The 25,840-nt window shown below is 38.4% G+C and overlaps 1 protein-coding gene across 10 annotated transcripts in view; it reads right to left on the reverse strand.

Moving 5' to 3' along the window:
* Positions 1 to 607: 607 nt before the first annotated feature.
* The window catches only part of HDAC9 (histone deacetylase 9), an 825,995-nt gene continuing 800,762 nt past the window's right edge, over positions 608 to 25,840 (reverse strand). For all 10 annotated transcript variants that reach the window (XM_053926230.2, XM_053926229.2, XM_053926235.2 and 7 more), the window contains 2 exons: positions 17,233 to 17,380; positions 608 to 6,798 (listed from right to left, as the gene is read on the reverse strand). In XM_053926230.2, coding sequence (XP_053782205.1) covers positions 6,759 to 6,798; positions 17,233 to 17,380 — 188 coding nt within the window. In that variant the 3' untranslated portion in view covers positions 608 to 6,758. The remainder of the gene's footprint in view (positions 6,799 to 17,232; positions 17,381 to 25,840) is intronic.

Raw genomic sequence — 25,840 nt, forward strand, 5'->3', positions numbered from 1 at the left:
GTAATAATACATGATGTAGGTTCGTGTAGCGAATAACCTAATTTTGGTAACAGGCACATGGTTGATGCTTCATCAGTGTTAGCTATTCTTTTTAAAAAAAATCCTCACCTCAGGATATTTTTAATAGATTTTTAAAGAGAGAAGAAGGGGGAAAGAGAGAGAGATAAACGTCTATTGATTGCCTCTCATACTCACCCTGATCAGGGACTGAACCTGCAACCCAGGCAGATGCCCCGACAGGGAATAGAACCTGCAACCTCCTGGTATATGGGACAATGTTTCAACCAAGTGAGCCACCCCACCAGGGCATCCATTATTATCCTTTATCCTGACCAACAAATTACATTCATACAGCAACTCTGCTTTCCCTTATTCTTTTTCTTTTGTGAATTCTCACATCATTAAAATGGGGATTTACTTGCAAGTAACCCTTCCATATTTTGAATGCGGAATATATGTGTCACAGTAACTTATCATTAGTGGTATTTTATTTATTCAATGAATATGTGTCAGATATCTAGGATTCAGAGTCTAGTGGTAGACACCAAGGGTAGAAAAATAAGAACACTTTTATTTCAAATAGCTTTTATTCACACTAGGACTAGAAGAAAATGTAATTCAGTAGAAAACACAGGACAGAAGGGAATCTCTCATCCGCTTTGAAGGAGAGTCGTGTTAACAACATCAGCGACAATTTGGAACACGCCATTGAATTTTCCACTTAATGTTTTCAAATACAAAAAAGGAATCAGAAAGAAGGTGAACATTGCATGAAAATGTTTAATCATGGTATTGTTATTAAGTATTAATCCTTTATTGGATAATTATTTTTCACATCTGGGAAAACACCACTGGCAGCACAATTTTAAGAAAAGAGGTTTGGCAACATGTATTTTTCTCAGCAGCACTGGATGACAGGTTTTGGTGAAGGCTAGCCAAAAAATTAAGGGCAAAACCACTGGTGCACAGAGGACAACACGCTGATCTTATTACAGAAACAGATATAAGACCACGATAGAAAAGACATTTAAATTGTACCCTAAGCCAGGAACTCCAGATTATTGGCATATACATCAAGCCTGGCCTAGAAAGTTTAATCACAAGAGTAATAAATATTGGATTCCTGCCTGCTCTGCCCGTCTTACTTAAAAATACCAGGGTATTTGCTTTCAAATGACACAAACTGCCTATGCTATAATCTACTAAACAGTCACTCATTTCTAACAGCATGCTCATTCTGTCCAGCAACCACCGCAAGGGCAACTTCATATAACTCAGCTATTGTGAAGACAGGCGCCGACATTGCTCATCCACAAAGTGTGGACATCTTACAGTTTCGGGGGAGCATATGGAGATTTTTTTATCTACAAACAATGTTGGCATGCCCAAGGAAATTGCCATTCCTCCTTAGATTTTAGAAGTCTTAATTCCTAAGTTTTTTTAAATTACTCCATTTCTGTTCAATTTTCAGTTAATAAAAGCAATAGCCAGAAACTGCTGCAAGACCTCTATCAATTGTCACAAAATGCCATCTCCAAAAAAGGGCTCCGCCATGGAGCCTAAAGGACGTGACCACAAGGTCTCACAAAACATCGTTTGACCCTCCTTATTTTATTTGATGTTGCAACATTTGCCTCCAGTGTATGCCTAAGGCCCAAACAGAAACATAAAAAGACTCAATTTCCTTTGAATAGCCTGGAAATATCTTGCTTCCAAATTACATTAACTTAAAATGACTCTTTTGCTATTTTTTTCTTCAGTTTGGAGCGTATGCTTGTGGGTTTGACTCCTAAAGACATTATCCAAAGGGCAAGAATATGAAATGTGCAACTCTTTATGTGACAACTAGCACAACGCAACAATGGGCAGTGACAAAAACAGTAACAAATCTACTGGAGACAAGAAGAGAAATTCTGTATTAATCAAACAGTGTGCAAGGTCCAACGTTTTACACCAAAACACAATAAATTGATCTACCTCTTAAGATAAGAATAGTAAAAAAAGCCAAGTGGTTCTTAAAAAGGAAGAGATAAAAAGGAAGATTAAAAAGTAGCGACTAGAGTGTTTATATAAAATGGCAGAAAAGAAAATATACTTAGCAATGTCTCAGAAAATAAATAGCCAAGGTTGTTTCCACTCAGGAAACATAAAGTAGAGATTTAGAAAATTATTCTGATAGATTAGATGTGGCAATTTGGTATTGGCAGTTGAACAGGGGAAGGAGAGAAGAGTGGGAAGGAAATTACTGGTTAGAGTGATTGGCACTGTAAGGTGAATTCACCATATTATTTGCTAAATGTTTCAGGTTGAGACTTAAGATAGTTTGAGAAACTGTTACGACACTTTTTACTCTGTCACAGAGATCAAGTCCAAACAGCAGGATATCAGTAGTCAAAGGTTCAATTGTCTGACCCGGCTTTGTCCAGCATATTAATAGCTGGCTCAGTTGTTGCATAAACCACAATATAAAACTAGCCAGGTATATAGCACAGAAGAGAATCTGGACTGCAGTTGGTCTGGAAAACCAACCTCTAGGAGTCTCTGAGTATACCATGTTCATCTAAAATTGTATACTCTGGCCACGGGACAATCGCGCTGCGCTCCATGAAACATTTGATGGATTACATGAAAGCTGTGAGGAGGCAAGGGTCAGTATGATTTCCAATGTAAATGTGACCAGGAAAAGAAGCCCCACACTGGCACTTCTGTATTTTAGCGATGGTGTGATGAAGGTGATGTAATAATCATGATATTTCATTGAAAAGGCAGTAAATAGTACAGAACACTGCTAGAGCCCCAAATGTAATTGTGTCCTTTGAGAACACAAGAAACAGTTGAGGATGATCACGACTACGTTGATAATACGTTTTGAAGACCAAAATAAAATGCCTTCATTTCTTAGCAGAGACCATCTGGTTTTCATTTCTTTGGGAGTGGGAAAGACCCGCTTTGTGGAAGAGCACGACAGGTATGTTGTTTCCTACTTTTTTCTTTTTCCTTATGTTCTCAGCACGTCAAGCGATTTCATTCCTGAAGCAGGAATGTTAAGAAAGATGCTGCCAGAAACGACAATGTCGAACTCTGACAGAGTGATTGTTTCAAGCTCAGAATGAATCACTTTTAAGACAGAAACATTTGGCTTGTTTGTTTCGTGACTATTAGACATTTACTAGTTTCAGAGAGTTTCAATAGTTTCAAAGTAAGGACTTCGAAGTAAGGACAAAATAATGAGACAAACTGAGAGTAAACTTTCAGAAGATAAATAGGAAGAAATATTTAAATAAATCGCCCCACACATAAATGCTGGGATAAAAAAACTAAGTATGAAGTACTGATGGAAGAGAAATAGTCTTGCAGGAGATTTTCCACATGGTCGTTCCATTTTACTCCCATGTGGAGCCTGTAGAGAAACCCAGTATATCTACACAGCTTTATGAATGACCTTAAGAAACAGAACGGCACCGAGTTCTTCACAGAGCCCAGCCCCATAGTTTCCAAAATCTCGTGTGAGGTGTCTTGTTTCGAACCCACCATGTTGCCACGGAGAGGGAAGAGCTATGCCAACGGTTATAGTCAAAACTGAAGGCAAGACGTCAGTTCCTAGGATTGGTAATGGAAATGCGATTGGTAGTGGCTTTTCATAAGGATCTCTGTTTATCCCAAAAGATGATTTCTATCTCCACTGCTGGTGGTGTAAATTTGTTAAAATATTAAAAAATATTTTATCTCAAAATACTCTTCCCACTTACAAAGCATGATTAAATAGCCTCTATTACCATTTGAGGTCACTTACTTATCTAACAAAACTGTTTTTCAATTTAATATACAAAGCCAGGTTGTACTGTAAAATTGAGAAAACTAATTTTCTTTTGTACCTATAATCAAATCTTGTTAAACTGAACTCCTAGCATTGTTTCCTAATAGATTTTGCAGACAACATTTATTTTTATTCACCATGTGTGAGTTATTATGTGATTGTGAGAAAGTTTATGTGATTACCCTTCAAAGTATGGATCTGAAGATATACTATTGATCAAGCTTAGGGCAAATTCTTCTAATAACCTCATACTGGGAACTGTTGTGAGCAATAAAAGTTAAACAGGTAAGAAAAGAAAACTATAACTGAAACTATGGCTTCAAAACGTGCTGGCTATTTTCAAGACATGTTGATATTCTCCAAAAGCCTCTGTGCTGTCCCTGAGGGCCACACTCCACCTCATAAGGGTATAATCAGAAAGCACTGCCTTCTGCTCCTACAACTACATTCTGCTGTGATGAATTCTCTTCATAGTTTATCTGCCTCCCCGTGTATTCTAGAGACTCTTGGTGCAACCCGTTGGGGACAGTATCACATGGCAAGATGCGGAATTAACTTGTTAATGGGTTGTGTTTTAAATCTAAATAACCACAGAGAAGTCCTAGGGATTTGGCTCTATGAGACCCATGGCTGTGTGTAAGGACGCGGCAAAATTATTGTAGCAAACATCAGCAAATTAGCATGTTTGCATGCTACTGTTTCATTTTTTTATGCAGCATCTAAAAATATCTGGGAGGATTGAGAGCAGTAATAGAGCTTTATAATTATCAATTTATTTTAAATAGTCACAATTATGTTTCTGATTAAAATGATATAACTTTCTGTTGTAAAGAGAGGAGCCTTTTAAAAATCCCTTTGGCTCCATTATTTGGCTTTCTTTAAGTAAGTTTCAAGGAATTACAGAAAAATAACAAGAGCTAACAAATATGATTGGCATGAATTTCTCTGAAAATATCATGAAATTTTTTTTACAAAAATTCACTACTGTTGTGAATCAAGATTGACCTTACTCTTTTATTCAATGAAAGTAATTTTTACCTAATACTAAGTTACATTCCATTTCAGATTTCCTATTTCAAAGGGCATCTCAAATTTCTAAGATGTTAAACCAAGTATTGAGCCATTTTTGTATATGTAATAAAAGTCTTTAAAATTAAAATGGTAATCCTAAAAAATCCATATGAATGAAAAATATGGTCTGACTGTATAACAAAAGGGAGTTATATAATTCTACTTGAGTGAAATCTTTCATCTTTGATTTACAGGTTAGAGTCCTCTTTAACTAAAACCACATTGCTCCATATCTTTCATATCATGGCCTTCCTTAAAACCTTGTTTTAATTAAGGTTTCTTTCAGATTTCTGAATAAAAGCATGACAATCTTCACTTATGGCTTTAATATATCCTTTGAGTTAGGAAAATATATAAAAAGAAACATCAACTCTTTCAAAAGCGTTGTCAGATATTAAATACTGCGAGGTATTCTATAGCAATGCGTGTATGTGTTTGAGTTATACACTGCAGTAGAATTCTGGATGGTAGGGAGGTAACCTACTTCTATTTAGTCAGTTACTTTTAATCTCACAAATACATGTCCATCACGTTTAGCCTTTGACACTAAAGCCACATGTGCAAAGGTTAAGTTCATGATTGGGTTTTTTTTTTTTTTTCACATACAGGTACAACTTCAAGGTTAACTCAATTCAAGGTGAGTTCAAATAGGCAATGCCTTCATTAACACATTTCAAAGATCTAGAAAATTTAGTAACATTGCTTAAGCCATATTCACTTCAATGATTTCACAGCTATAAGAACACATTATACCAAGCACTGTGTTAACCTGGAAAAGTAAAAAAAAAAAAAAAAAAAAAAAAAAAGTCAGTACTCAAAGCTCCTGAGAAATTGCGGAGATTATGGGTAATCTTCAGCTTTTCTTCTAGGAAGGATGGATGAAAGGTAAGAAAAAAGAAGTGATGTAGGGCAGGAAAAGAAAATTGAGAGAATAAGTCCTTGAGAGATTTGGAACAGATGAAGACCACCTTTGAAAAGTTTTCAAAGACGCTAGAAATCCTCCATGGAACACATGCCAGAGCTACTGCCATCAGAGCAAAGGATGGGAGGGGGGAGAGCTCACCCCCAAATACAGTTGCAAGTCTCCTGTGTATAAGAGCACAGAGAGGGATGTTAGGGAAATAAGGTCTCATTTTTTCAAAAAAAAAAGTGACATGAAATATTGCACCATTACATACAGTGTTTGAGGTTCCTTTGGCATTCGGACTTTGAGATGTAGCATGGTTTATTCCACTGAAAAAGCCTCAGCCCAGTTCCTCCATCTTGAACTCGTAACTAGCAAGAGTTGAGCCATGTGTTAAAACCAAGGCCAAAAGAGAAACAAAACAAAACAAAACAAAACAAAATCCCTGCGATCTGTCGGGAATTGCTATCCGTTCATAGCTGAAAGCAAACCCTGTAAACAATTTGAGACTTTTTGACGAAAAGTTATCCAATAAAAAACTGATCAGAATGTCAGGAACAAGTATTTCCTAGGTTTTGCCCCAAATTTCACTGGCTGTGATAGCATTTGTAATTAACAGGATCTAATGCTGTATTGGATGTTTCTAGTTCATACTTTGGGCCTGGGAGTGAGTGGGTCACCCAGCATATTAAATGCATGCTGGAAGCAGTTTCTTCCAATCGTGGTTTACTGTAACTTTAGAATCACAGTGGTTACATTTAAGGATACTATAATGCCCTTTCAAGTCCATCCAAAGAACAAGTGAAGCTGCTGTGCAGAATTTTGTGCCCGGTGTTTATGTTCCATCGAATCTCTGCCACCCAGGCAGCAGACAAGACATGTCTGAGGGTGCTGGGGTAGGGGGGATACACAATGATGTCACACACAGGAAATATCGGGCGGGGGGAGAGTGGGGGACTTGGCACTTCACAAGGCTGGCTCCTCTTCCATAGGCTCACCCTCGATTCTGTAAAAATAAACAGGCAATCAGAATACGGCATAAGAGTACACAATGACATTGTAGATTTTCATGCATAATCAAAGCTGATTTTTCAGCTCTTTCTAATGTTTATTTGTGTTATTCAGTTATCCATAAATAGAGTTTCTTTCCTAGGAAGTATAAACAAATGTCAAGTGGAAAAACATTTTAGATCCAAGCAATCATTGGAAATGTTCCTGTTTATATTAAAACATGTCAGAATATTTTATAACTCTAGATTCCAAAATGTACATGTTTTGTGTCCAGTACAGTCCAATAATTTATTGAAAAAATTAACTATGATATTTTATTTTAGGAGCAACTGCAGTGATTTCCTATGGAACCAGTTTGCTCACTAGAGCAAAGGACCCAGCTAGCTTCTGGAGGGAACTCACCAGGGCTCTGGTTTTTGCTTCTGTTCTTTCATAACTGGATTGGCTGCCTGCCGGGGGCATTTCAAATCAAATTCTGAATTTGATTAGCAAATCGCTGCTACAGACCCAACACTTTTGAAAGGCACTATGGTAGTGTGTAAATAGTTTTTATTCGGCATCATCTGTGGGGTGTTCTGCTCGGGTAAAACCAAAACTAATTGCTTGAAAATTTATACTTGAGGTTTAACCTTAATTTAGTAACACTCCGAGGGTGTTTTAAGGCAAACTTTTAGAATGATTTTTTAATTTAGCTGAAAGGACAAATCGTAGGAGGAATCCACGTACATGAGGTGGCTGGATGGCCGAGGGAACAGTACTGGAATTTCAGATGCAGGGTGAATTGCGTTTGGGTCTGAGCTCCGCAGTTTGCTAATGCAGCAACTGTTGAAGTTGTGGCTGCATTTTTGTGAAGCTGTGGTTTCAGGTTTAAGGCCATGAGAAAAAAGATGGTTCTTACAGAATTCGTGCAGGTGAGAAGAACGAAGGAGGTAAAACTGACTTGTAAACAGCAAACACTGTGATATATCGGTTATTTAACACTCTGGAGCTGTCCCTTCCTCTTCTAACATATGCATAAAATTGCGTTGAACGGCATCAGATACACAGACAGGACTCTGCTCTCATAGGGAAACACCACATGCACGCAGGTGGTCTTCTCTGGCTTATAGTAATTTACGCAAATAAACAGCAGAGAGAATTTAACTTGGGGTAAGATATAGCATACCATTAAATTCTTATATTTTCCCTTAAGTGGGTATTTCATATCCTATGATTTTCAAAACAGTATTTGTTAATTAATATCGATAATGTTATTTAGTAAGACACTTCACTTATCGATTTAATGTAACCCCTATCTCTTACTTCCTCTTCCTTTCCCAAGGCAAGCAATCTAACGCTTGCTTTGTACGTGATTTTGTCCATAGGGCATTCTCCAAAGCTATGTGTCACTGTTTTATGAGCACATATTTTTTATTTTATGTAAACTTGATTTTTACATACACAGGCATAATTCACCTTGCAGAATTTTCTCACTCAGTACTGCACTTATGTTTCCAGTCTGTAGCTGCCACGTGCGACAGGACACCTCCACTGTGTACATTCTCCACCTTTTAACTCTTCACGCTCCCCACACTGGGCCCGGGTTGGACTCCTCCTAGCCACCCATCATTAATAAGGCTGGAGCAAACTTCTTAGTCCACGTGCTCTAGTGACCTCGGGTGCGAATGTCTTCAGGGTCCACTGCCAGGAGCAGGATTACTACGTCACACTTCTCGCGTATATAAACTGGTAGCTTACTGCCGTTCAGCGTGGCTGCTATAGTTTACCTTCCCACAGCTGTGAGGGCTTGTTTCAAAGCCCCACATCTCCATAAAGGCTGGCATGCCTCGGTTTACTGAATTTTTCATTGACTCGAGAAATAATTAGCGAGTGTATATTATGCACCCTGGTTCTGCTCTAGGCATTAGAACTACAGGGGAAACATAAAAAGCGTAACAGGAGGATCTGACATAATTTGGGGGTTGACGGTCAGTGAACCGTTTCCAAGAAGAGACAGAAATATTTGAGCTGAGCTTTGAGGTGTAAGTGAAGAGAATGGAGTAGCGAGTATAGGGCTAGTGGGAGGATAAGGAAGACGAGAAAGGTAATCCAAACAGAGGAAAGGTATGTGCCAAAAAGGCCTGATGTGAACATGAATATGGCTCTTTAGAGAAAATCTGAAACCACAATGAGATACCACTGAATACTCACTGGAAAGGCTTAATTATAAAGACTGATTACACAAAGCGTAGGTGAGGATATGAAGCAATTGGAACTGTCATTCATTGCTGGTAGGAATGAAAAATGGCACAGCCCTTTGGAAAGCACTTTGGAAGTTTCTTGCAGAGTAAAACATATGGCTCCCTTACAACTTGGCGCGCTACCTCTAGGTGTGTAGCGGAGCAATTGAGCGTTTGTGTTCACAAAACAAAAACTTGAACAAAAATTTCATAGAGACTACATTCCTCAAAAAGTTAAAAACATAATTACCATGTGATTCGGCAATTCCACTTCTGGGTATACATCCAAAAGAACTGAAAACAGGATCTTGAGGAGATAATTGCATGCGCATTCATTGAAGTATTCGGTCTTAAGGAAGCTAGAAGTCTTGTCATGCGCTACAACATGCATGGGTGAACCTTGAGGACATCATGCCAAGTACAGTAAGTCGAGTCACAAAAAGGCAAATACTGCATGATTCCACTTATATGAGGGATCTAAAGTAGTCAAATACTTAGAAACAGAAAGGAGAATGGTGGTTGCTAGGAGCTAAGGACGGGGGCGAAGAGAAGCAATTGTTTAGGAGGTATCGAGTCTTCAGTTTTGCAAGACGAAGAAGCTCTAGGCATGTGTGGCACAGCAACGCACATACAGTTAAGAGCAGTCACCCTACAATCAAAAGCAGTTTGGATGGCAAACGCTGTGTGCTTTTTACCACAATAAAAAATCATCGCAGCTTTATTCGTAACAGCCCCAAGAGGCAGAGGACCTGAATAGACATTTTTCTAAAGAAGACAGACAAACGTGCTCAACATCACTAATCATCAGGAAAATGCAAGTCAAAACCATGATGAGATATCATTTCATACCTGTTAGAATGGTTATTATAAAGAAGACAAGAAATGACGCGTGTTGGTAAGGATGAGGAGAAAAGGGACGCGTGTGCACGGCTGGTGGCAGTGTAAATTGGTGCAGTGGCTATGAAAACTGGTGCGGGGTTTCCTCAACAAATTAAAAATAGAACTACCATGTGATCCAGCAGTTCTACTTCTGGTTAGTCAACTGAAGGACATAAAAACACTAATTCAAAGAGATACATGCGCTCCCATGTTCATTGCAGCGTTATCTACAATATGCTAAGAAATGGAAGTAACCAATGTGGTCACCAGTAGATAAATGGATAAAGAAAATGTGATATGTAATATAACTCAGCCCTGAAAAAGAAGGAAATGTTGCCATTTGCAAAAACATGGGTGGATCTTGAGGGCATTATGTTAAGTAAGGTGAGTCACATAAAGGAAGATAAATACTGTTTGTCTCACTTATACGTGGAAGCTAAAAACTCCCTAAACTTACAGATACAGTGAAGAGACCGGTGGTTGCCAGAGGTGGGGCCCCATGAGTGAAGGCAGTCAAAAGGTACAAACTCCAGTTATAAAGTAAGTGCTGGGGATCTAATCGGTGATTATAGTTAATAACACTGGAAAGTTGCTGTGAGGGGAAATCTTAAAAGTTTTCATCTAAAGAAAAAAATTGTATCTATGTGTGGTGACGAATGTTAACTACACTTATTGTGGTGTTCATTTTATAATATACACAAATATCAAATACTGAAGGTAATATAATGTTACATGTCAATTACATCTCAATTAAAAGAATCAGAAAAAAATGAATAGCCCCAAATGGGAAATGAGTGAAACACCCATCCACAGGTGCGTGAATAAAGGAATTAAGGTTTGTTTATACATTAGAATAATGCACAATAACAAAAACAAACAAACTGCTGACTGGGTGGATCTCAAAAATGTTAGACTTATCAAAGTAAAAGCCAGATAAAAAATAATATATATTACATTTTCCCCTTTTGATTCCATTCAAGAACTAGCAAAACTAATCTACAGTGTTAAAACTAAAAAAAAAAAAGTTACTTCTGGAGGGAGTGCCATTGACTAATAAGATGCACAAGCAACTTTGTGGGTGATGAAAATGTCCCTGATCCTATTCTGAGTGGTGTGTGTATGGGTTTGGAATAGATAAAAATATTTCGATCTGTGCATATTTTTACATGTAAGGCATACCTCAGTGTAAAAAAATAAAACAAGGTCATTGCTGGAAAGCAGATCACAGCACAAAGAGGAACGATGCCAGAGCTAAGCAAGGTGCACAGTGAAGGAAAGGGTTTGATTGGCCGGGCTTACGGGTCCTGTTAAGAATGATGTTCCTTATGTTACTGCAGTGGAAGAGCATTCAAGGGTTTCAAGCAGAGACATAGCAAGATTTGCTCCCTAGTTGTTTTCTGTATTGTTTTGAGGAGCTCCCTGATTGCTGTGTAGAAAACATATTAGAAAGAAGGCAAAGTGGATGTGGGAATTAATAAAGAAGCTCCTGTGAATTTGGATGGCAGATGAAGGTACTTTGGACTCAGTGTTGGCAACAGAAGTTTAAAAAAAAAAGGAGAGAGATGGTTTGCTCAAGCTATTGTCTCTCTCGGATGCCTTCCTTCTTATTTACTATGTAAAATCACCTCTGGCTCAGTCGTTTGTCCCAGTCCTGTGGTTTGTTCCCCACTTCTTGGCCTGTGTCAGGTCTTCTTTCAGTCTGCCACTCAATAGATGAAGTGACTTGTCACTTACTATAGGTGGTTGTTCATGTCTGATTCTGGGCTAGGAAGGATAATGGCCCCAAAGATACCTACGTCCTAGTTCCTGGCAGCTATGAATACATTACCTTACAAGGCAAAACCAACTCTGTAGATGAGATTAAGGTTAAGGTCCTTGAGATAGAGAACAATCCTAGATTATCCTGGTGGGTCTAATATCATCTTATGAGTCTTTAAAAGTGAGATCTTTCCTAGCTTTTTTTCTTCAGTCTGAGATGTGGTGACTGAAGAAAGATCAGAGAGATAGAAATTGTTGGCGTTGAGGAAAGCGGAAGGCGCTCCTGAGCCAAGGAATGCAGGCAGCCTCTAGACACCAGAAAGGCAAGGAAACTGATTCTCCCCTGCAGCTTCCAGACAGGAACTGGGCCTGTCCAACCTTTTGGTTTGAGCCCAAGAGACCTGTGTCAGCTTTCTGACCTTTTTGTCGTCTTAAACCACTAAGTTTGTAGTGATTTTTTAAAATAGCAATTGAAAACTAATATAATCCCCAAGTATGTGAATGTTTTGAGGACTGCAAGGAAGCTTTGTGATCCTGGCTCCCAATGTTTGTCTCACAGATGGAACATTATCAGGCGGTGAATAAAGAACGCATAAACTGGATGTTCTCCCTTCTCTTTCCGCAAGTGAGAGGGTAATCCTGTAATCTGCCAGCGTTGCCCCTGTGTCTCCTCTCCCCACAAAGACATTCCTTTTTCCACTTGGACCTTTACCTCCCCCTCCTTCCCTTGTTACACTCCCTCAGTCAATCCGTGTTTGTGATACCAGTGCTATCGATTCTGATTAGTCAGCGTATTTGAGAATGAACATTGTTAATTAGTACTGTGAAAGAAAATAAATGTAAAATACACATTTAAATACTCATAAAAATATAAAGCATCAGCTCCTTCAAAAAACATAAATAGAGGTAAGAAGAGCTCAGGTATTACAAAATGTTATGGTACCATTTTTATAATATTTTGCCTCTGTCTTTGGATTCGTTCATTCAGTAAGTGTTTGTTTATTACCTACAATGTATTTGGCATTATGAAAGTTCTTAAGTCAACTAACCAGTTAATTGAATCAATTTTTTGCTTAGTGATTATTTGTCTAACTCTTGTTTTTAGTGACTGTACTATGGACTTAACCTATGACCAGACAAACATGTAGGTGCCCAGGCACAGCCTCTGCATTCTAATATGAAAGATTACCAGGTGATGAACAATGTATTAAAGGAGGGAGAACACTAGAGCAAATTGAGGAATAAGAAATATGATAGAAAACAATAACAAAACTCAACCTTTACTGAGTGCTTACTATGTGAAAGGTGTTCTGTTAAGGTCTTAAGGTGTATTTATGTCATTTCATCCTCAAAACCCTATGGAATTTTCCCTTCATTTTAAAGACAAAGAAAAAAAAAGCCCAGAGAAATAAGTAACTTGCCCCTGACCACACAATTATTAGGTTGGAGATTGTTATTATTATCTGGGCCAGCTGATTCTAGAGTTGCCTCCACTATTCCTCTGTAACTGTAGAGAGATAGTTATGAAAGGGTGCAGGCTGAGATGAGACGATGGGAAGCTCACCTTAGAATGCACTGCATTTTCGTTATGGTTCGACTTAACTGTGTTTTTGTTTCCAAATTAAACACTTCTTAATAAAGAATTCAGAATGAAACTCTGACACACATGGTTGGGCACTGGATTTAGTCCCTGCACAGGAAGTCCGCCTTCACCGGAGCTGCAAGACTACATGTCTGGCACTGAAAACAGAGACAAAAGGTCCCAGGAAGAGCAGGAAGAAGACGACATGGGACAGGCTGCTGTTCCTTTTACCAGGAGTCTCCAAACCTTAGTCCTCCTTTCAACTAAGGATTTGCTGACACTGGATGGAAATTAAGACTAAAATTTGTATTGGTACATTTGCCTAGTTAGATAGACAAGGGTTTAAAAGAATGGGATCAGAGAGAAAAAATCAGAAACCTGCACAATCTGTACAATACTTTAGCTTCTTGAAGCCTTGGAGACACACTCCTAAAGGATGAAAAACGAAGTTGGTTTTCTAAGACATGGATTTATATTTTTAAAAAGATTTTATTTAATTTTCAGAAAGAGAGGAAGGGAGGGAGAAAGAATGGTAGAGAAACATTGATGTATGAGAGAAGCCAGTTGGTTGCCTCGCACACACCCCCACCTGGAGACCTGGCCAGCAACCCAGGCACCTGCCCTGACAGGAAATCAAACTGGTGACCTTTGTGTCTGCAGGCTGGTGCTCAGTCTGCTGAGCCACACCAGCCAGGGCAGAATGTATATTCTTAATAGCGGTCTGTATTTCTATACAAATCTTCAGATACAGGAAAACAGGGTTATCAATGTCCTTGGCAATACAGATAGGCCATTCAAAGCTAAAGCAGATGATACTTGGGATTTTCCAGTATATTGTTACACTTTTCATACTCATGAATAAAATAACTACTCAAAAAAAAAAAAGAAAAGGCCGGACTCAGAATCACATATTTTCTCATGCTTCCATATTACATAGGGGCTTGAAAGCATCTCATTCATGATGAAAGTTGCCTTAATTTGAAAATGAAATGATGAAATAAACAATCAGATTGGCTTGTATTGAAAATACATATAACATGATCCCTACTATAGTCAATAGGTCAAACTCACATTTGAAAACCTAACTTTCAGCTGTGTTCCCAACAACTTAATTATTGATCATCCTGAAGTCTTAATTCACAGATAGATCTTTTTCTTGACTTTCAGCAGATCCTAAACTGGTATCCAAGAATAAACCCAGACACAGTATTGATCTCTTCATAGTAGAAGCATTTGAAACACATATCCGGCCAATGAAAATTACAATCTTTCAAAGGTATAGTCTCCTGGCAAACAAACCTTTAAGATCACAGTTCTCTTTTAAAAATAATAGGCTATGTAAAAGCAAGCCTAGCTACTTAATATCCTTTGAACATATAATGTGGCCCCACTTAGTTTTTTTCATATTTTGTTTTTGTTTTTGTTTCTGCTGGTCCACCAGTCATTCTTCCCACTCAAGTCCTTTGTCACCTGAAAATTAGGCCTTGAAAACTGTATTTCAGTCAGTCATCCCCCAAATGAATCCCCACATATCATTTTCTAATAACTTATTCTTCATGGTCCATTAATGAGTTATAAAAATGAAATGACTGTTTGCACTGTGTTGTCATCTCCACCCCCACCCCAATCCAAGAAAAATGAACAAAAAATACTTACAATGGTTCTTAGCCAGGAGCATTTTATCCCTTATTCACTAGTGGTAAGTGAGTCAGATATGAGTTGGCCAGGAAAAGAGCTGCTTTACCCAAAATCTTAGTACAAAATGAGTCATCTCACTCCAAACACCAATATATCCTCCAAAATAACTGGCAAGAATATTCTATAAAAAGAATCTTGCCTTCACCCTTTCCATCCATTTAGCTCTCTGATTTTTCTAATCTCCCAATTTCCTGTGCTCTTATAATATTGCATTCATCACAAAGGCCCCAGAACATTTCCACCTTTTTATCTCTTTCTGAAAGTCCTCGTTCTTCCACTGAGTCGGGGGACAATTCTGAGAGCATTCCCCTGAAGAGAATAAAGGCTCTGTGGCTTTCAAGGTTTCTTTCTCTGATGAAATTCATGCATGGCTCAATAGAAATGCAAAAGCCAGTTCTAGAATAATTTTTCTTTCCCTCTCCTGGAAAAAAAAGTGAGTTCAAAGCCATAGAAAATATTTCAAGCAAAACTATTTTCCTTTCCGCAAGAAAAATCAATCAAAATTGATACAATCTGTCTAAAACAGATAAACAAATATGAACAGGGGCCACAAACTTCAGCTCTGTTCCCCTGGAGGTCAAAACACTCCCATTCCCATGCTCTCTCCGCCATGAGATGAGGTTTAAAAACCACTGTGAAGCCCGGGGCAAGTCCCTCTGGGTTAGTGGGAGTCAAGCACACTATTTACCTGGATACACAAGCACACTAGAAGGCTAATTCCAGCCAAAGTGCTGAGATCTTTACATTTCTTAGGGCTCATAACATGACTTATTAGTCTCAATTATTCTAAGCTCTGCAACTTAATTGGCAAAATGACTTACAATTCATTTCACTCAGGTTGGGATTGAGCTTCGTTTCTCTATATTAAATGAAGTTTCGAGAATAGCTATTCTCCTTTTATATCCAACACTAACAGATGCTAGTTTCCTCAGTTTTATAGCCCTCAAATGACAGAAACTAACTGTATTTGGCCTTGGGAATAATTGCAACACCTTTGGATTATGAACTCGGTTCAGTTCTTAGCTGGGAGCGGCAGCGGGTTAGTTCATATTATCAAAGACGTAAAATAAGTTTTCCCTTACGTTCCAGATGCCCATATGATGATGCCTTCTAATACAACACTGTACAACTTTTTTCCCCCTTCTGGTAATCTACTATTTAAGTGGTTATGGTAAGAAAAAATAATTGCACAACGGTGAAATCTCTTATTCAATGTATCTCCTGCTCTGACCAAAACAAGATGTTAAATCCATTAAACTCTGATTATTCAGTAAAAGCGAGAAAGCTAAAACTGTTTGAATTTGTGCATTCTTGGGAAAATTGCCAATCTATGTACTGGTAGCAGGGTCTGTGTAATTAATGGTGATGTTATGTACAGAGGGAGTCCGGTTTCATTCTCAGAAGCAATTTTTTAAGTGCAAGCTGGCAGAGTTTTAGCAAAGCCTCACCTGGGTCGTTTTTGAACTGAGGAAATGTGACTTTGAAATCAGCCGAAGAAAGCACCAATATTAATGTATGTACATTCGTGGTGGCTTTGGTCATGGTAGACTTAAAAGAGATTCTGCATATTGCATTATCTGTAGGATAGGACGGCGAATACATGTATAAACTGACACACATTTCTTAAAAGGAGGATAAGCAAGCCCAATCTTAGGTTAAACTTATTTTCTTTCCTGAAAGCTATACTCATCCATAGGAAGACTAATTGAAATCAACCCCTTCTTATCACAAAGTAAGGTAAAATCAGACTCGAGTCTACACTTGCTTCTTTGAAGGCAAATCCCATCCTCATCTCGCTGTTGTACCTCAAGGTCAGTCATCTAAGGAGTCTGTCTGCATTTAGGCTCTCCAACTGGCCAGCAATACTTCCAGCTTCCGCTCTCCCTTTTTCCGTTTGCTACATCAGCAACTTCAAAATGACGAGAGAAAGAAAAGAACATCTGGCAAGATAGAGATGACTAGGGCAGAAGGCAAGCCCATACGCAGCTCTTTCCATGATAATCTGCACTGAATTATCCACCAAGAAGTGATTTTTCTCACATCTATCTCATCCCCTCCATCTCTCCGTGAACTGCAACCACATGCTCCAGCGCTGTGTTTCCCATGAAGAATGAAACAAACGAATGAATTCTCGACAGCCGACAGCATGTGCTGTGGCATCTGCGGCTTTGGAGAAGACAGGTGGTGGAAGTGGAGGAGACACGTTGGGGGAAGTCTGGAGCGAGCTTCCTGAACATTAACGAGGAGCCTGGATGTTACCGACCTGCATGATTCGCCCACATTGGATCCATACCTGCTGTCTTCTTGAGCGAAGGGCTGCTCCACATCCACCGTCAGGGAGGCCAGAGCAGAAACGGTCTCTGTCTCCTCTTGCAACTGAGGCCCTGCTGGAGCACAGCCCCTTGGCACAGCCGCCATCCTTACCGACTTCCAGTACTTGCCTAGGGAAGAAAACCAACGTGCTTTGTACGTTATTGGAATTTTAGTTAGAGCAGTATTAATCAGAATACTCATATAGGTCCAACTCAGAGCAGTTGTTAGATTAAAATTCACCATGTTATACCCAGCTGTAATTTGGTTTCTTGACCGTTATGATTGTCTCTTTTCTCAGTCTAAGGAGGCCAAGTTGTGAAGTGCTCATGAGCCCAACTCGGAGTCTCTCCCTTACTCAGAAGGTAATAAGTGGGGAATAATCCAGGGCTAATGAACTCACAGCAGACCGACAGCTGTCTCTGCAGCTAAGCCGGCAAATGCTGGGCACCGTGCCCCTGGGAAAGCCTCGAGAGACTAGGAGGTAGAAGGCTCCTGGAGAAACTGAATGAAATAGTAATGTTAAAAATTGCTACTTGAGCCATTAACTTTTTTTTTTAATGAAGCTGGAATATTAAAAAAAAAAGGAAAAGGCCAGAAATGCCAGCATGAATCGAATGGCAGCTTTGCCAGAACCATCAGGTTTGTTAGTCCTGGATGTTCTTTCTTTCTTAACCCCAGGGTGTGCACTAGAACAATAATTGATTTAAAACTTTAATATACACACTGGCTGATGTTGGAACCCTTCCATACGTCACAGGGATGTTTCTTTTTTTGAGGCAGGGAAGGAGAGTGAGAGGAAAATAGGAGGTCATTTCATGAGAACGTGCCAGTGGGACACATATGAAAGAGCAGAGTTAATGACCTTCTTGCAGCCCCTAAGCTATTTTTTGTGAAGTGTTCTGTAACCCAAAATCAAAGCAGAAGAACCTCCCTCCGTGCTAACATGACTCACCAACTTAGGACTATCTCTGTAGCCTGACCAATTATGTGGAGAGTTGGCATGCATTGTTTACTTACTTTAAAAAAAAAAGTTCCATTAGAGTAGAAAAGGCACATGGATGAATACTGGATTGGAAAGCAAGATAACTGGGTTCTGGACCCAGCTCTGCCTCATGCTGGCAACCCTCTGTGGCTCTTTATTTCTGCTTCTCAAAGCAAGGGGAGGGCTTCAAACGATTCCAGCTCCAACTATCATTTCATGACTGACCTTTCCCTGTGTTACTGTTTCACAAAGGAATGAATGTCATGTTGGGAGAGGATCCCCAGTCTCCCCGCCCACTCCTCGTGCCAACAGAACCTTCTGACACAACTGTCTACTACTATTAATACTTTCCATGCTGTGACCACCTATTCTGACCGAAGACTCAGAATCATAAATCTTTTAATGTGGATTGCATAATAGCAATTTTAACTGCAAATGAACCCATGAACTACTGTTTTTTGAAAGCTAAGCCTGGCCCAGAAGTGGAGGACACAAGGAGGACACAATGCTTCCCTAGCGTCAAGAAACTCATGGTCTAGTTGAGACAGCACTTTTAGTTAACAAACAAGGACAATTCTGTGTAGAGAAGGCCCATGTGTTCCTGAGAGGAAACAAGTAGAACATATACTTATGATGGCAGGAAGGTGAGAGAAGACTTGCCAGAAAAAATAACACTTGACTGAGTATTTGAAAGACCATCAGAAGCTAGTGAAGCTGAAATAGAGGGAGGTGCTGATGATGAGGTATTCCTGGAAAAGGAAATAGTGTATACAAATGTGCAGAAACTTGAATCCCTGTAATTTACTGGGACACAAAGTCCACTGCTAGGCACAGCTGGAACATAAGAAATGTCTGGATGTGATGAACGTTACTGCTGGGGTGGGCACGGGCTAATTAACACACAATATTCAATAACATGCCAATGATATCGGACTTCAACGTGTGGGTGTGAGGGCCACGTTAAGCAGAACACTCAGGGCATTGGGTTAAAGTTTGTAAAAGATCCCTCTGGAGAGGTCATGCACGATGGACGGGAAGGTGAGAAGAGTGGTGGCAAAAAACCAGTTGTACATCTTGGCCAATGTCCAGGGGGAAATGACGATTTCTCAATGAAGAGGAAGTGACAGAATAGAAATGAGGAGATGGACTGAAAGAGGTTTGGGAGGTAGGCAATGGAAATGTATCTTGGCTTGTTCTTCTCTTTTAAATATATAATCTTTATTATATTTTTTCCGTTACTCTGTAGTCCCCTCATAACCCCTCTCTCCAGCAATCACCACACCGTTGTCCATGAGTGGCCCTCCCACATCTCTCCACTTTGAACAATGACCCTGAATTTACAGTTCCATGGCAAGGCCCTAACTTCTCTGGATCACTATGTCATTATAATCTTGCCCTAGCTGGAAATGCTGTGTTCTATCTATAAGTGCATTCAGTTGTAAGGAGTTTCAGAAAATATTACTGTAAAACATCGTATTAGCTCAATGCTGGTTGACATGCTTTCCTTGTTCTCTGGAATGACCAATATGTGGCCTCTGAAACAACAGGTAGCTGTTGGCTTATCGGTTAAATTATATTGTAACCACTACAGGAAAGAGAAATTACTGCTATTGAGCTTTGAAGACATATATTATATATAGACTATGTATTGACATATTATTCATATTCATATCATAATATCAATATGAATATATATTCATATTGTGAATATATATTGTCAAAGACTGTGCTAGGTGTTTGCACACTTATATTTTACAATTTCATTAATCCTCATGACTATGTAGGCAATGTTAGATAATTATTTCTAAGGTTACATGGCTAGCAAGCAGAGAAGCTCAAACCCTCAATTAGGGCTGTGTGATTTTAAAACATCTTTCTCTGTACTCTGTGGTCCGTCTTTATTTAGTTCTCCCCTACCCTCTTCCTGATACACATTGCAAAAGAATTATATATATTCTTTACAAAGAAATCACCTTTGGTAATGACACGTTACCCTTGTTCCTTAGATACATGACTCAGTCGATCCACCTTTTATTGGCTTAGTGGCATGAGTTTATTGCACCAACTGAGACAACCATGTCGAGACTAATTTTTTCTACTCTTCCTTTCTCCTAACCTTATACTTTTGCGAGACCTGGCTACCAGGTATAAGTCACTGACAAAGCTAGTGTGAAACTGGAGACAAGTGCTAACTCATTTACGAGTACAAATAGGAGGTCCACCGAAAATGGAGCCCTGAGCTAAAAGGCGTGATTTGCAGATTGGAGACATGGGACTAGTTCCAGAGAAATCATTTTGATCACTCTGGGGCACCATTTCCACATTTATAAAGTGACAGGCGTGGGTGTGGTGATAATGAAAGGTCTCTTTCTGTTCCATTCTCAGTGACCATGGTTCTTCCGATCTCATATTGTGTATCACTTTTGCATATTGGAATAACTTTATTATGGCAGAGAATCTTCCCTTTCTGTGAGCTTATGAACCCTTGGAGAGGTCAGCAAACACTTACTTTTAGATAACACGGCACGCCTAGGATAACCAAGGGCTTTAATTTTCAAGCATCGCACTTTTTCTTCAAGAAGAGAGCTCTTGGTTATAGAAAAACCAAACATCTTTATCCCACAAACATGATCAGGACAGAAGATGTGAATCATTAATAACAATCTTTCAGCAAAATAACTGACGACGATCCTTTAAAGTTTAGTCTTCCTGTATGTAAGTAGTAAGAAAAAATTTAAATAGCCGAGGCCTTTCTGAATAATGTGTATAAAATATTCTGCTAAGTTAAGAATAAATGTTAGAAGTTTGGCTTTTATCCAAATGTATATGAGGTTCCTGACTCAGAAATAACCCAAAACTTAAAATTCAATATGGCCTCTGGCAAAGCCTATAAAAACAAGGGAAATATTCTACATTAATAATGCATTTACAGACCACTATCTCTCTTTGTAATGCAGAATAATGAAAGTGTGTATAGCACAGACTGAAATATGCAGACAAATCAAACCCTATGGGTTATATTTTCATATGATGGGTAGGGTTTTGTTTTCTTTTTTCCTTTCAGAAACATGTACCAAAAAATCGTATCTCTTGGCATGGGAGTAATATACCCATTAGCACATAAGAGAAGTGAACCAAGGTTTATTAACAGAGTTTTCTGGAGCTGCTATTCATAAACTAAAATACTAGTAACAAGCCACTACTGGGTTACTCTCCTAAAGCAATAAGGCTGGCCAAAGAGAGCTTTCCATGGGAACCGGCCGCACACACTCCCTCTATGGCCATATCCCCTATCCTTATTCATTTTTCCCACTATGTAAAGCTTCTCACTTTTCAGCACTTTTTTTTTTCTTTTGGACTATTCAGCCTTCATTATTCTGCATTTTTGTTTTGTCTGGTAAAGGTAAAGCAAAGAATGAATCTAAAATAAAGGTAAAAGCTAGGTAAGGAATGCAGAAAGTCAAGAGTTAGAGACGGAGGTCATAGATGGAGTGTCACTGAGCTGGATGGGTGTCACGAGAGGATCTCTTGCAGGCCCTGAATAATCAGACTTTGGTATAAGACAGGGTGCTCTTGGTAATGCACAGTTTGGAAAAATAGGGAGTTGCTGACACATGAAGGTCTGTGTTAGAAATAATGCATCTAGCAAGAGGTTTTGCAACCCAAGCCCTTGGAGGCTTTCGAAACCTCCTGACCCCAGCACCTCCCACTTCAATCATCATTTTGGGACCTTCAGAGTCACTTCTCAGATTTGTTCTTCCCGTTTGAATGATGTTGCCTTTTGTCATTACACACCGTGTTGTCACCGGAGAAGCAGCTGATACTGGCCTAAATCTCTTCCTATCCCCTTCAACCTTGAAAAATTATTAACACCTGGGATTTACAAGGGGCCTCAATGCATGGATTTTCTAGAACTCAGAGCTTCTTAATACTTTGTAAAGATACAGTTCATGGAGCCACATGGAGAATTTTACTGGGATTCAAAGCATTGTATGTATGAAAAAATGAAGATGCATTGAAAGGTGGAGTATAGCCAGAGACATTGAAATTAAGAACAAACTGACAGTAACCAGAGGGGAGATGGGAGGGGATAGATAATCAGGGGGAAAGGGGGAAGGGTTTGCAGGAACAACTATAAAGGACACATGGACAAAACCAAGGGGGAGTGGAAGCAGGGGAGGGAGGTGGGGATGGCTGGGGTGGGGAGTAAATGCAGACACTGTACTTGAACAACAATAAAATAATTAAAAAAGAAAAGAAAAGTGGAGTATAGATAGAGTGACCAGGTTATTTTTTATCCAAATTGGGGCAATTTTGAGGTTAAAATGGGGCTAAGAATAAAAATTATATGTTATGCAATTTTTCATTTATTGGTCAGCTAATTGTTATCAGGGGATTCATAAAATGGTCATATTCAAAAATTATTTTCACAATTGAAATTCATTCTAAAAATTGAAAAATAGCATAATGCATGCATAAGCACAATAAGCATCTTCTTTATATAATCTTAACATTAGAAAATAACATAAGCAGAATTATGATTATTAGTAAATATTCACAATGTTAGTTTTGTGGCCATCTCTCTCTTGCTGATAGAATATTATTGGTATTTTTATGAAAAATGTATTTTTTGCTTTTAAATCATCTAAATATTTTAGACTCTTTCACAAATTTCCCTGCAATCTTCTTCATAGTGGAATTTAATGGTTGAAAACTTTAAAATTGTGGCATCTTTGATTTACTCTTCTCAAGAGACTACAACATTTCGGATGACAAATGCTCTCTCTGCAAGCGCAGTGCTACCTGGTAAGCTCGGGGTAATTTCTGGTAAAAGTGGAATATTTTCACTGTAACTATTAAGCTATTAAAATGAGTAACTATTTCATACCAAACATTTTCATGACTACTGTCTTTTCTGTCCTTTCAGAAAATATTTTATATGAGGCAAACTTTTCAAAAACGTTTTCTCCATTTATGACTCTTCAACATTTTATCTACTGAATTTAGATGCTGCAGAAAATCATATGACTTCTCAATGTCATTCCATTCCAGAAAAGGATATAAATTTATCTAGCTAGAGAATTGTTTTATCAGTGATTCTATAAGCAAATAGACATGTTCGAAAGTCTAGTTATACAGATTTTCAAAATCAAACCTGGTACATGGTTTTTACCCTTCAATTTACTCATTTATTACTTTGTTTTCTTAGGGATCAATTAAATGTTTTCCTTTTTGTAACACTGCTCATTGTAACTCTAAAAGCTTAAGCTGATGTTTTGCTTTATTTCATTTCTATTTCTTATCGGCTTCATTGAGGTATAGTTTATAGTCAGTAAAATTTACCAATTTTGAGGGCAGGCTGTGATGCATGTTGACAAATGTGTACAGTCATAAAACCACTACAACAATCAAAATATATAATATTTTTCTCACCACAAAGAGTTCCTTTTGGCCCTTTGGAGTCAAATTCTTACCACTCTCTTGGCCCCTAACAGTCACCGAAATTCTTCCTCTGTACTTTTGCCTTTTCTAGAATTTCATGTAAATGGAACCATGTAGTCTTTAATATCTGGCTTCTTTTGCATAACAATAATTTTGAGACTCAGAAGATTTCTTATCTTTATATTATCATCTCTATCTTTGTTACCTTGTGTGTAATATGATTTTCTATTCCCTCTGGTTTCTTTTCGATTTCATTCTGATGTTCCTCGGTGTGATTTTATTCATGTTTATTCTGCTTGACATTCATTGAGTTTCATGGATATGTGGACTTTCAAGTTTCCATCAAATTTATAATCCCTTTTCCATTATTTCTGCAAATATTCTTTTATATTTTTTAGGAATTATACAATAAAATATTATTAAATTTTTAATTTTCATTAAGTTATAAAATTTACAAGTTTCATGTACTTGATAGTTAATACCAAACACATTTCTGTTCTTTATAAATAAGCTGTGCTCCCCAAAAGTTTAAATTTGCATATTCACATAAAATGATTTCATTGTCAATGTTAGATTTTCACTGTTATTTACAACAGTATTCACAATAATGCCCTACGTTTTGTTGTTGGCAGATTTATTTACAAAGCTTTCCTTGATTCCATGAATAAAAAATATAAAAGCCATTATTAGATTTGGTTTTTCTTTTGAAGTATCTGAGGACACTGTCTCATTTAACCAAAATATTCCTCTAGAGAAATTAACAATAACAATTATTCACTCACTGTGGAGCTTGAAAAAGAAAACTTGAAGGTGAACAGACACTTAAAAATTTAGAAGCATAGATTTCATCCAAACGAGAAGTCAGGCTTCACAGAATGATACTCAGATGCACTTCATGCAATTGCAGTTGTTCAATTGCCTCCCTTGGTCTCAGCTTCTATTTTTGTTTTGTTTTGAATAATGAATAAATTTTAAAGTAAATGCTGCCACTGATTCCATAGCATGCATCTTCAGTGTTCATGTCACTCACCATATCACTATGTCCCCAAGTTGAAGGATGAATATTGGCAAATATTTTGGGCAAGTTATATGTTAATTACCCACTTATCTTGGGAAATAACAATTGAGCTCTGAATCTTTTAACAGGTTTTTGAGCACATTTCCACCAGTGCGTTGATAGCAAAATTAAACTATGTGACTAACCACTAAATAGTTGTGGCGTTGTGATGTGAAATGATTGGCAACTTCTGTAGAAAAAATTCACAGTATAAACACTGCATGCAGGACTGTCCCCCCTGTTTCTTGAATATATTTTATCCACACCAGACCTCTGATTCCCTGTTTCCCACAACTCCTGGCAGCTTGGCGGCTTCACGCATGTCACAGCTGTGGCTACAGCACTCCTATCTGGTGCACCAAGTGGCAGCAATGTTGAATATTTTTTCTTCCACTCCTCAGACCAGAAATTTAGCTGTCTTTTTTGAAAATTGTACCTGTTTTGTATTTTTTTCCATTACCATTTAGCCCCCTTATGCCCCCTTATCCACCCTCCCCCCTGGAATGCAGTCGGTGTCTTGGTTGAGGTCTGTTATTTCAACATTTCATCCAGATACCACTTGTTTCAGATTTTTCATTTCTTAGAAACCAAATTCTTCTCACACCCTGTTTTTGTACATAAAGTTTTATTGAAACACAACTATGCCCATTATACATTGACTATAGCTTCTTCCTTGCTACAATGGAATAGTTAAGCAGTTGAAACACAATGCCATATATATTTAGTATCTAGTGTTGTACAGAAAAACCTTGCAGACCTCGGGTTTAAAGCAAGTAAGTACACAGACTAGTATGCCTTATTTAGTAAAAGATCACCCTGGCACCAATTTAGAGAATAAAGTGGAGAAAGCTAGAGTGGAAATGGGTAGACCACTTTGTAGGATACAGAAACAGTCCAGGAGAAAGATGATAGAAGCCTGATTTGGGACAGTGGTCATGGGAACAGAAATAAATAGATGTATGAATGAAATGTTTAGAGTACAAAAAAAAAACAACAAACCCCAGAATGGGCTAATGGACTATAAGTAGACAGCATTGTAAAGAACAACATGCAGAATAATTACTACCTTCCTGTCTAGCCAAATTGAAAGGGTGGGGTGCCACCTAC

Source organism: Desmodus rotundus, chromosome 6, assembly GCF_022682495.2.
Source record: "Desmodus rotundus isolate HL8 chromosome 6, HLdesRot8A.1, whole genome shotgun sequence".
Taxonomy (NCBI): domain Eukaryota; kingdom Metazoa; phylum Chordata; class Mammalia; order Chiroptera; family Phyllostomidae; genus Desmodus; species Desmodus rotundus.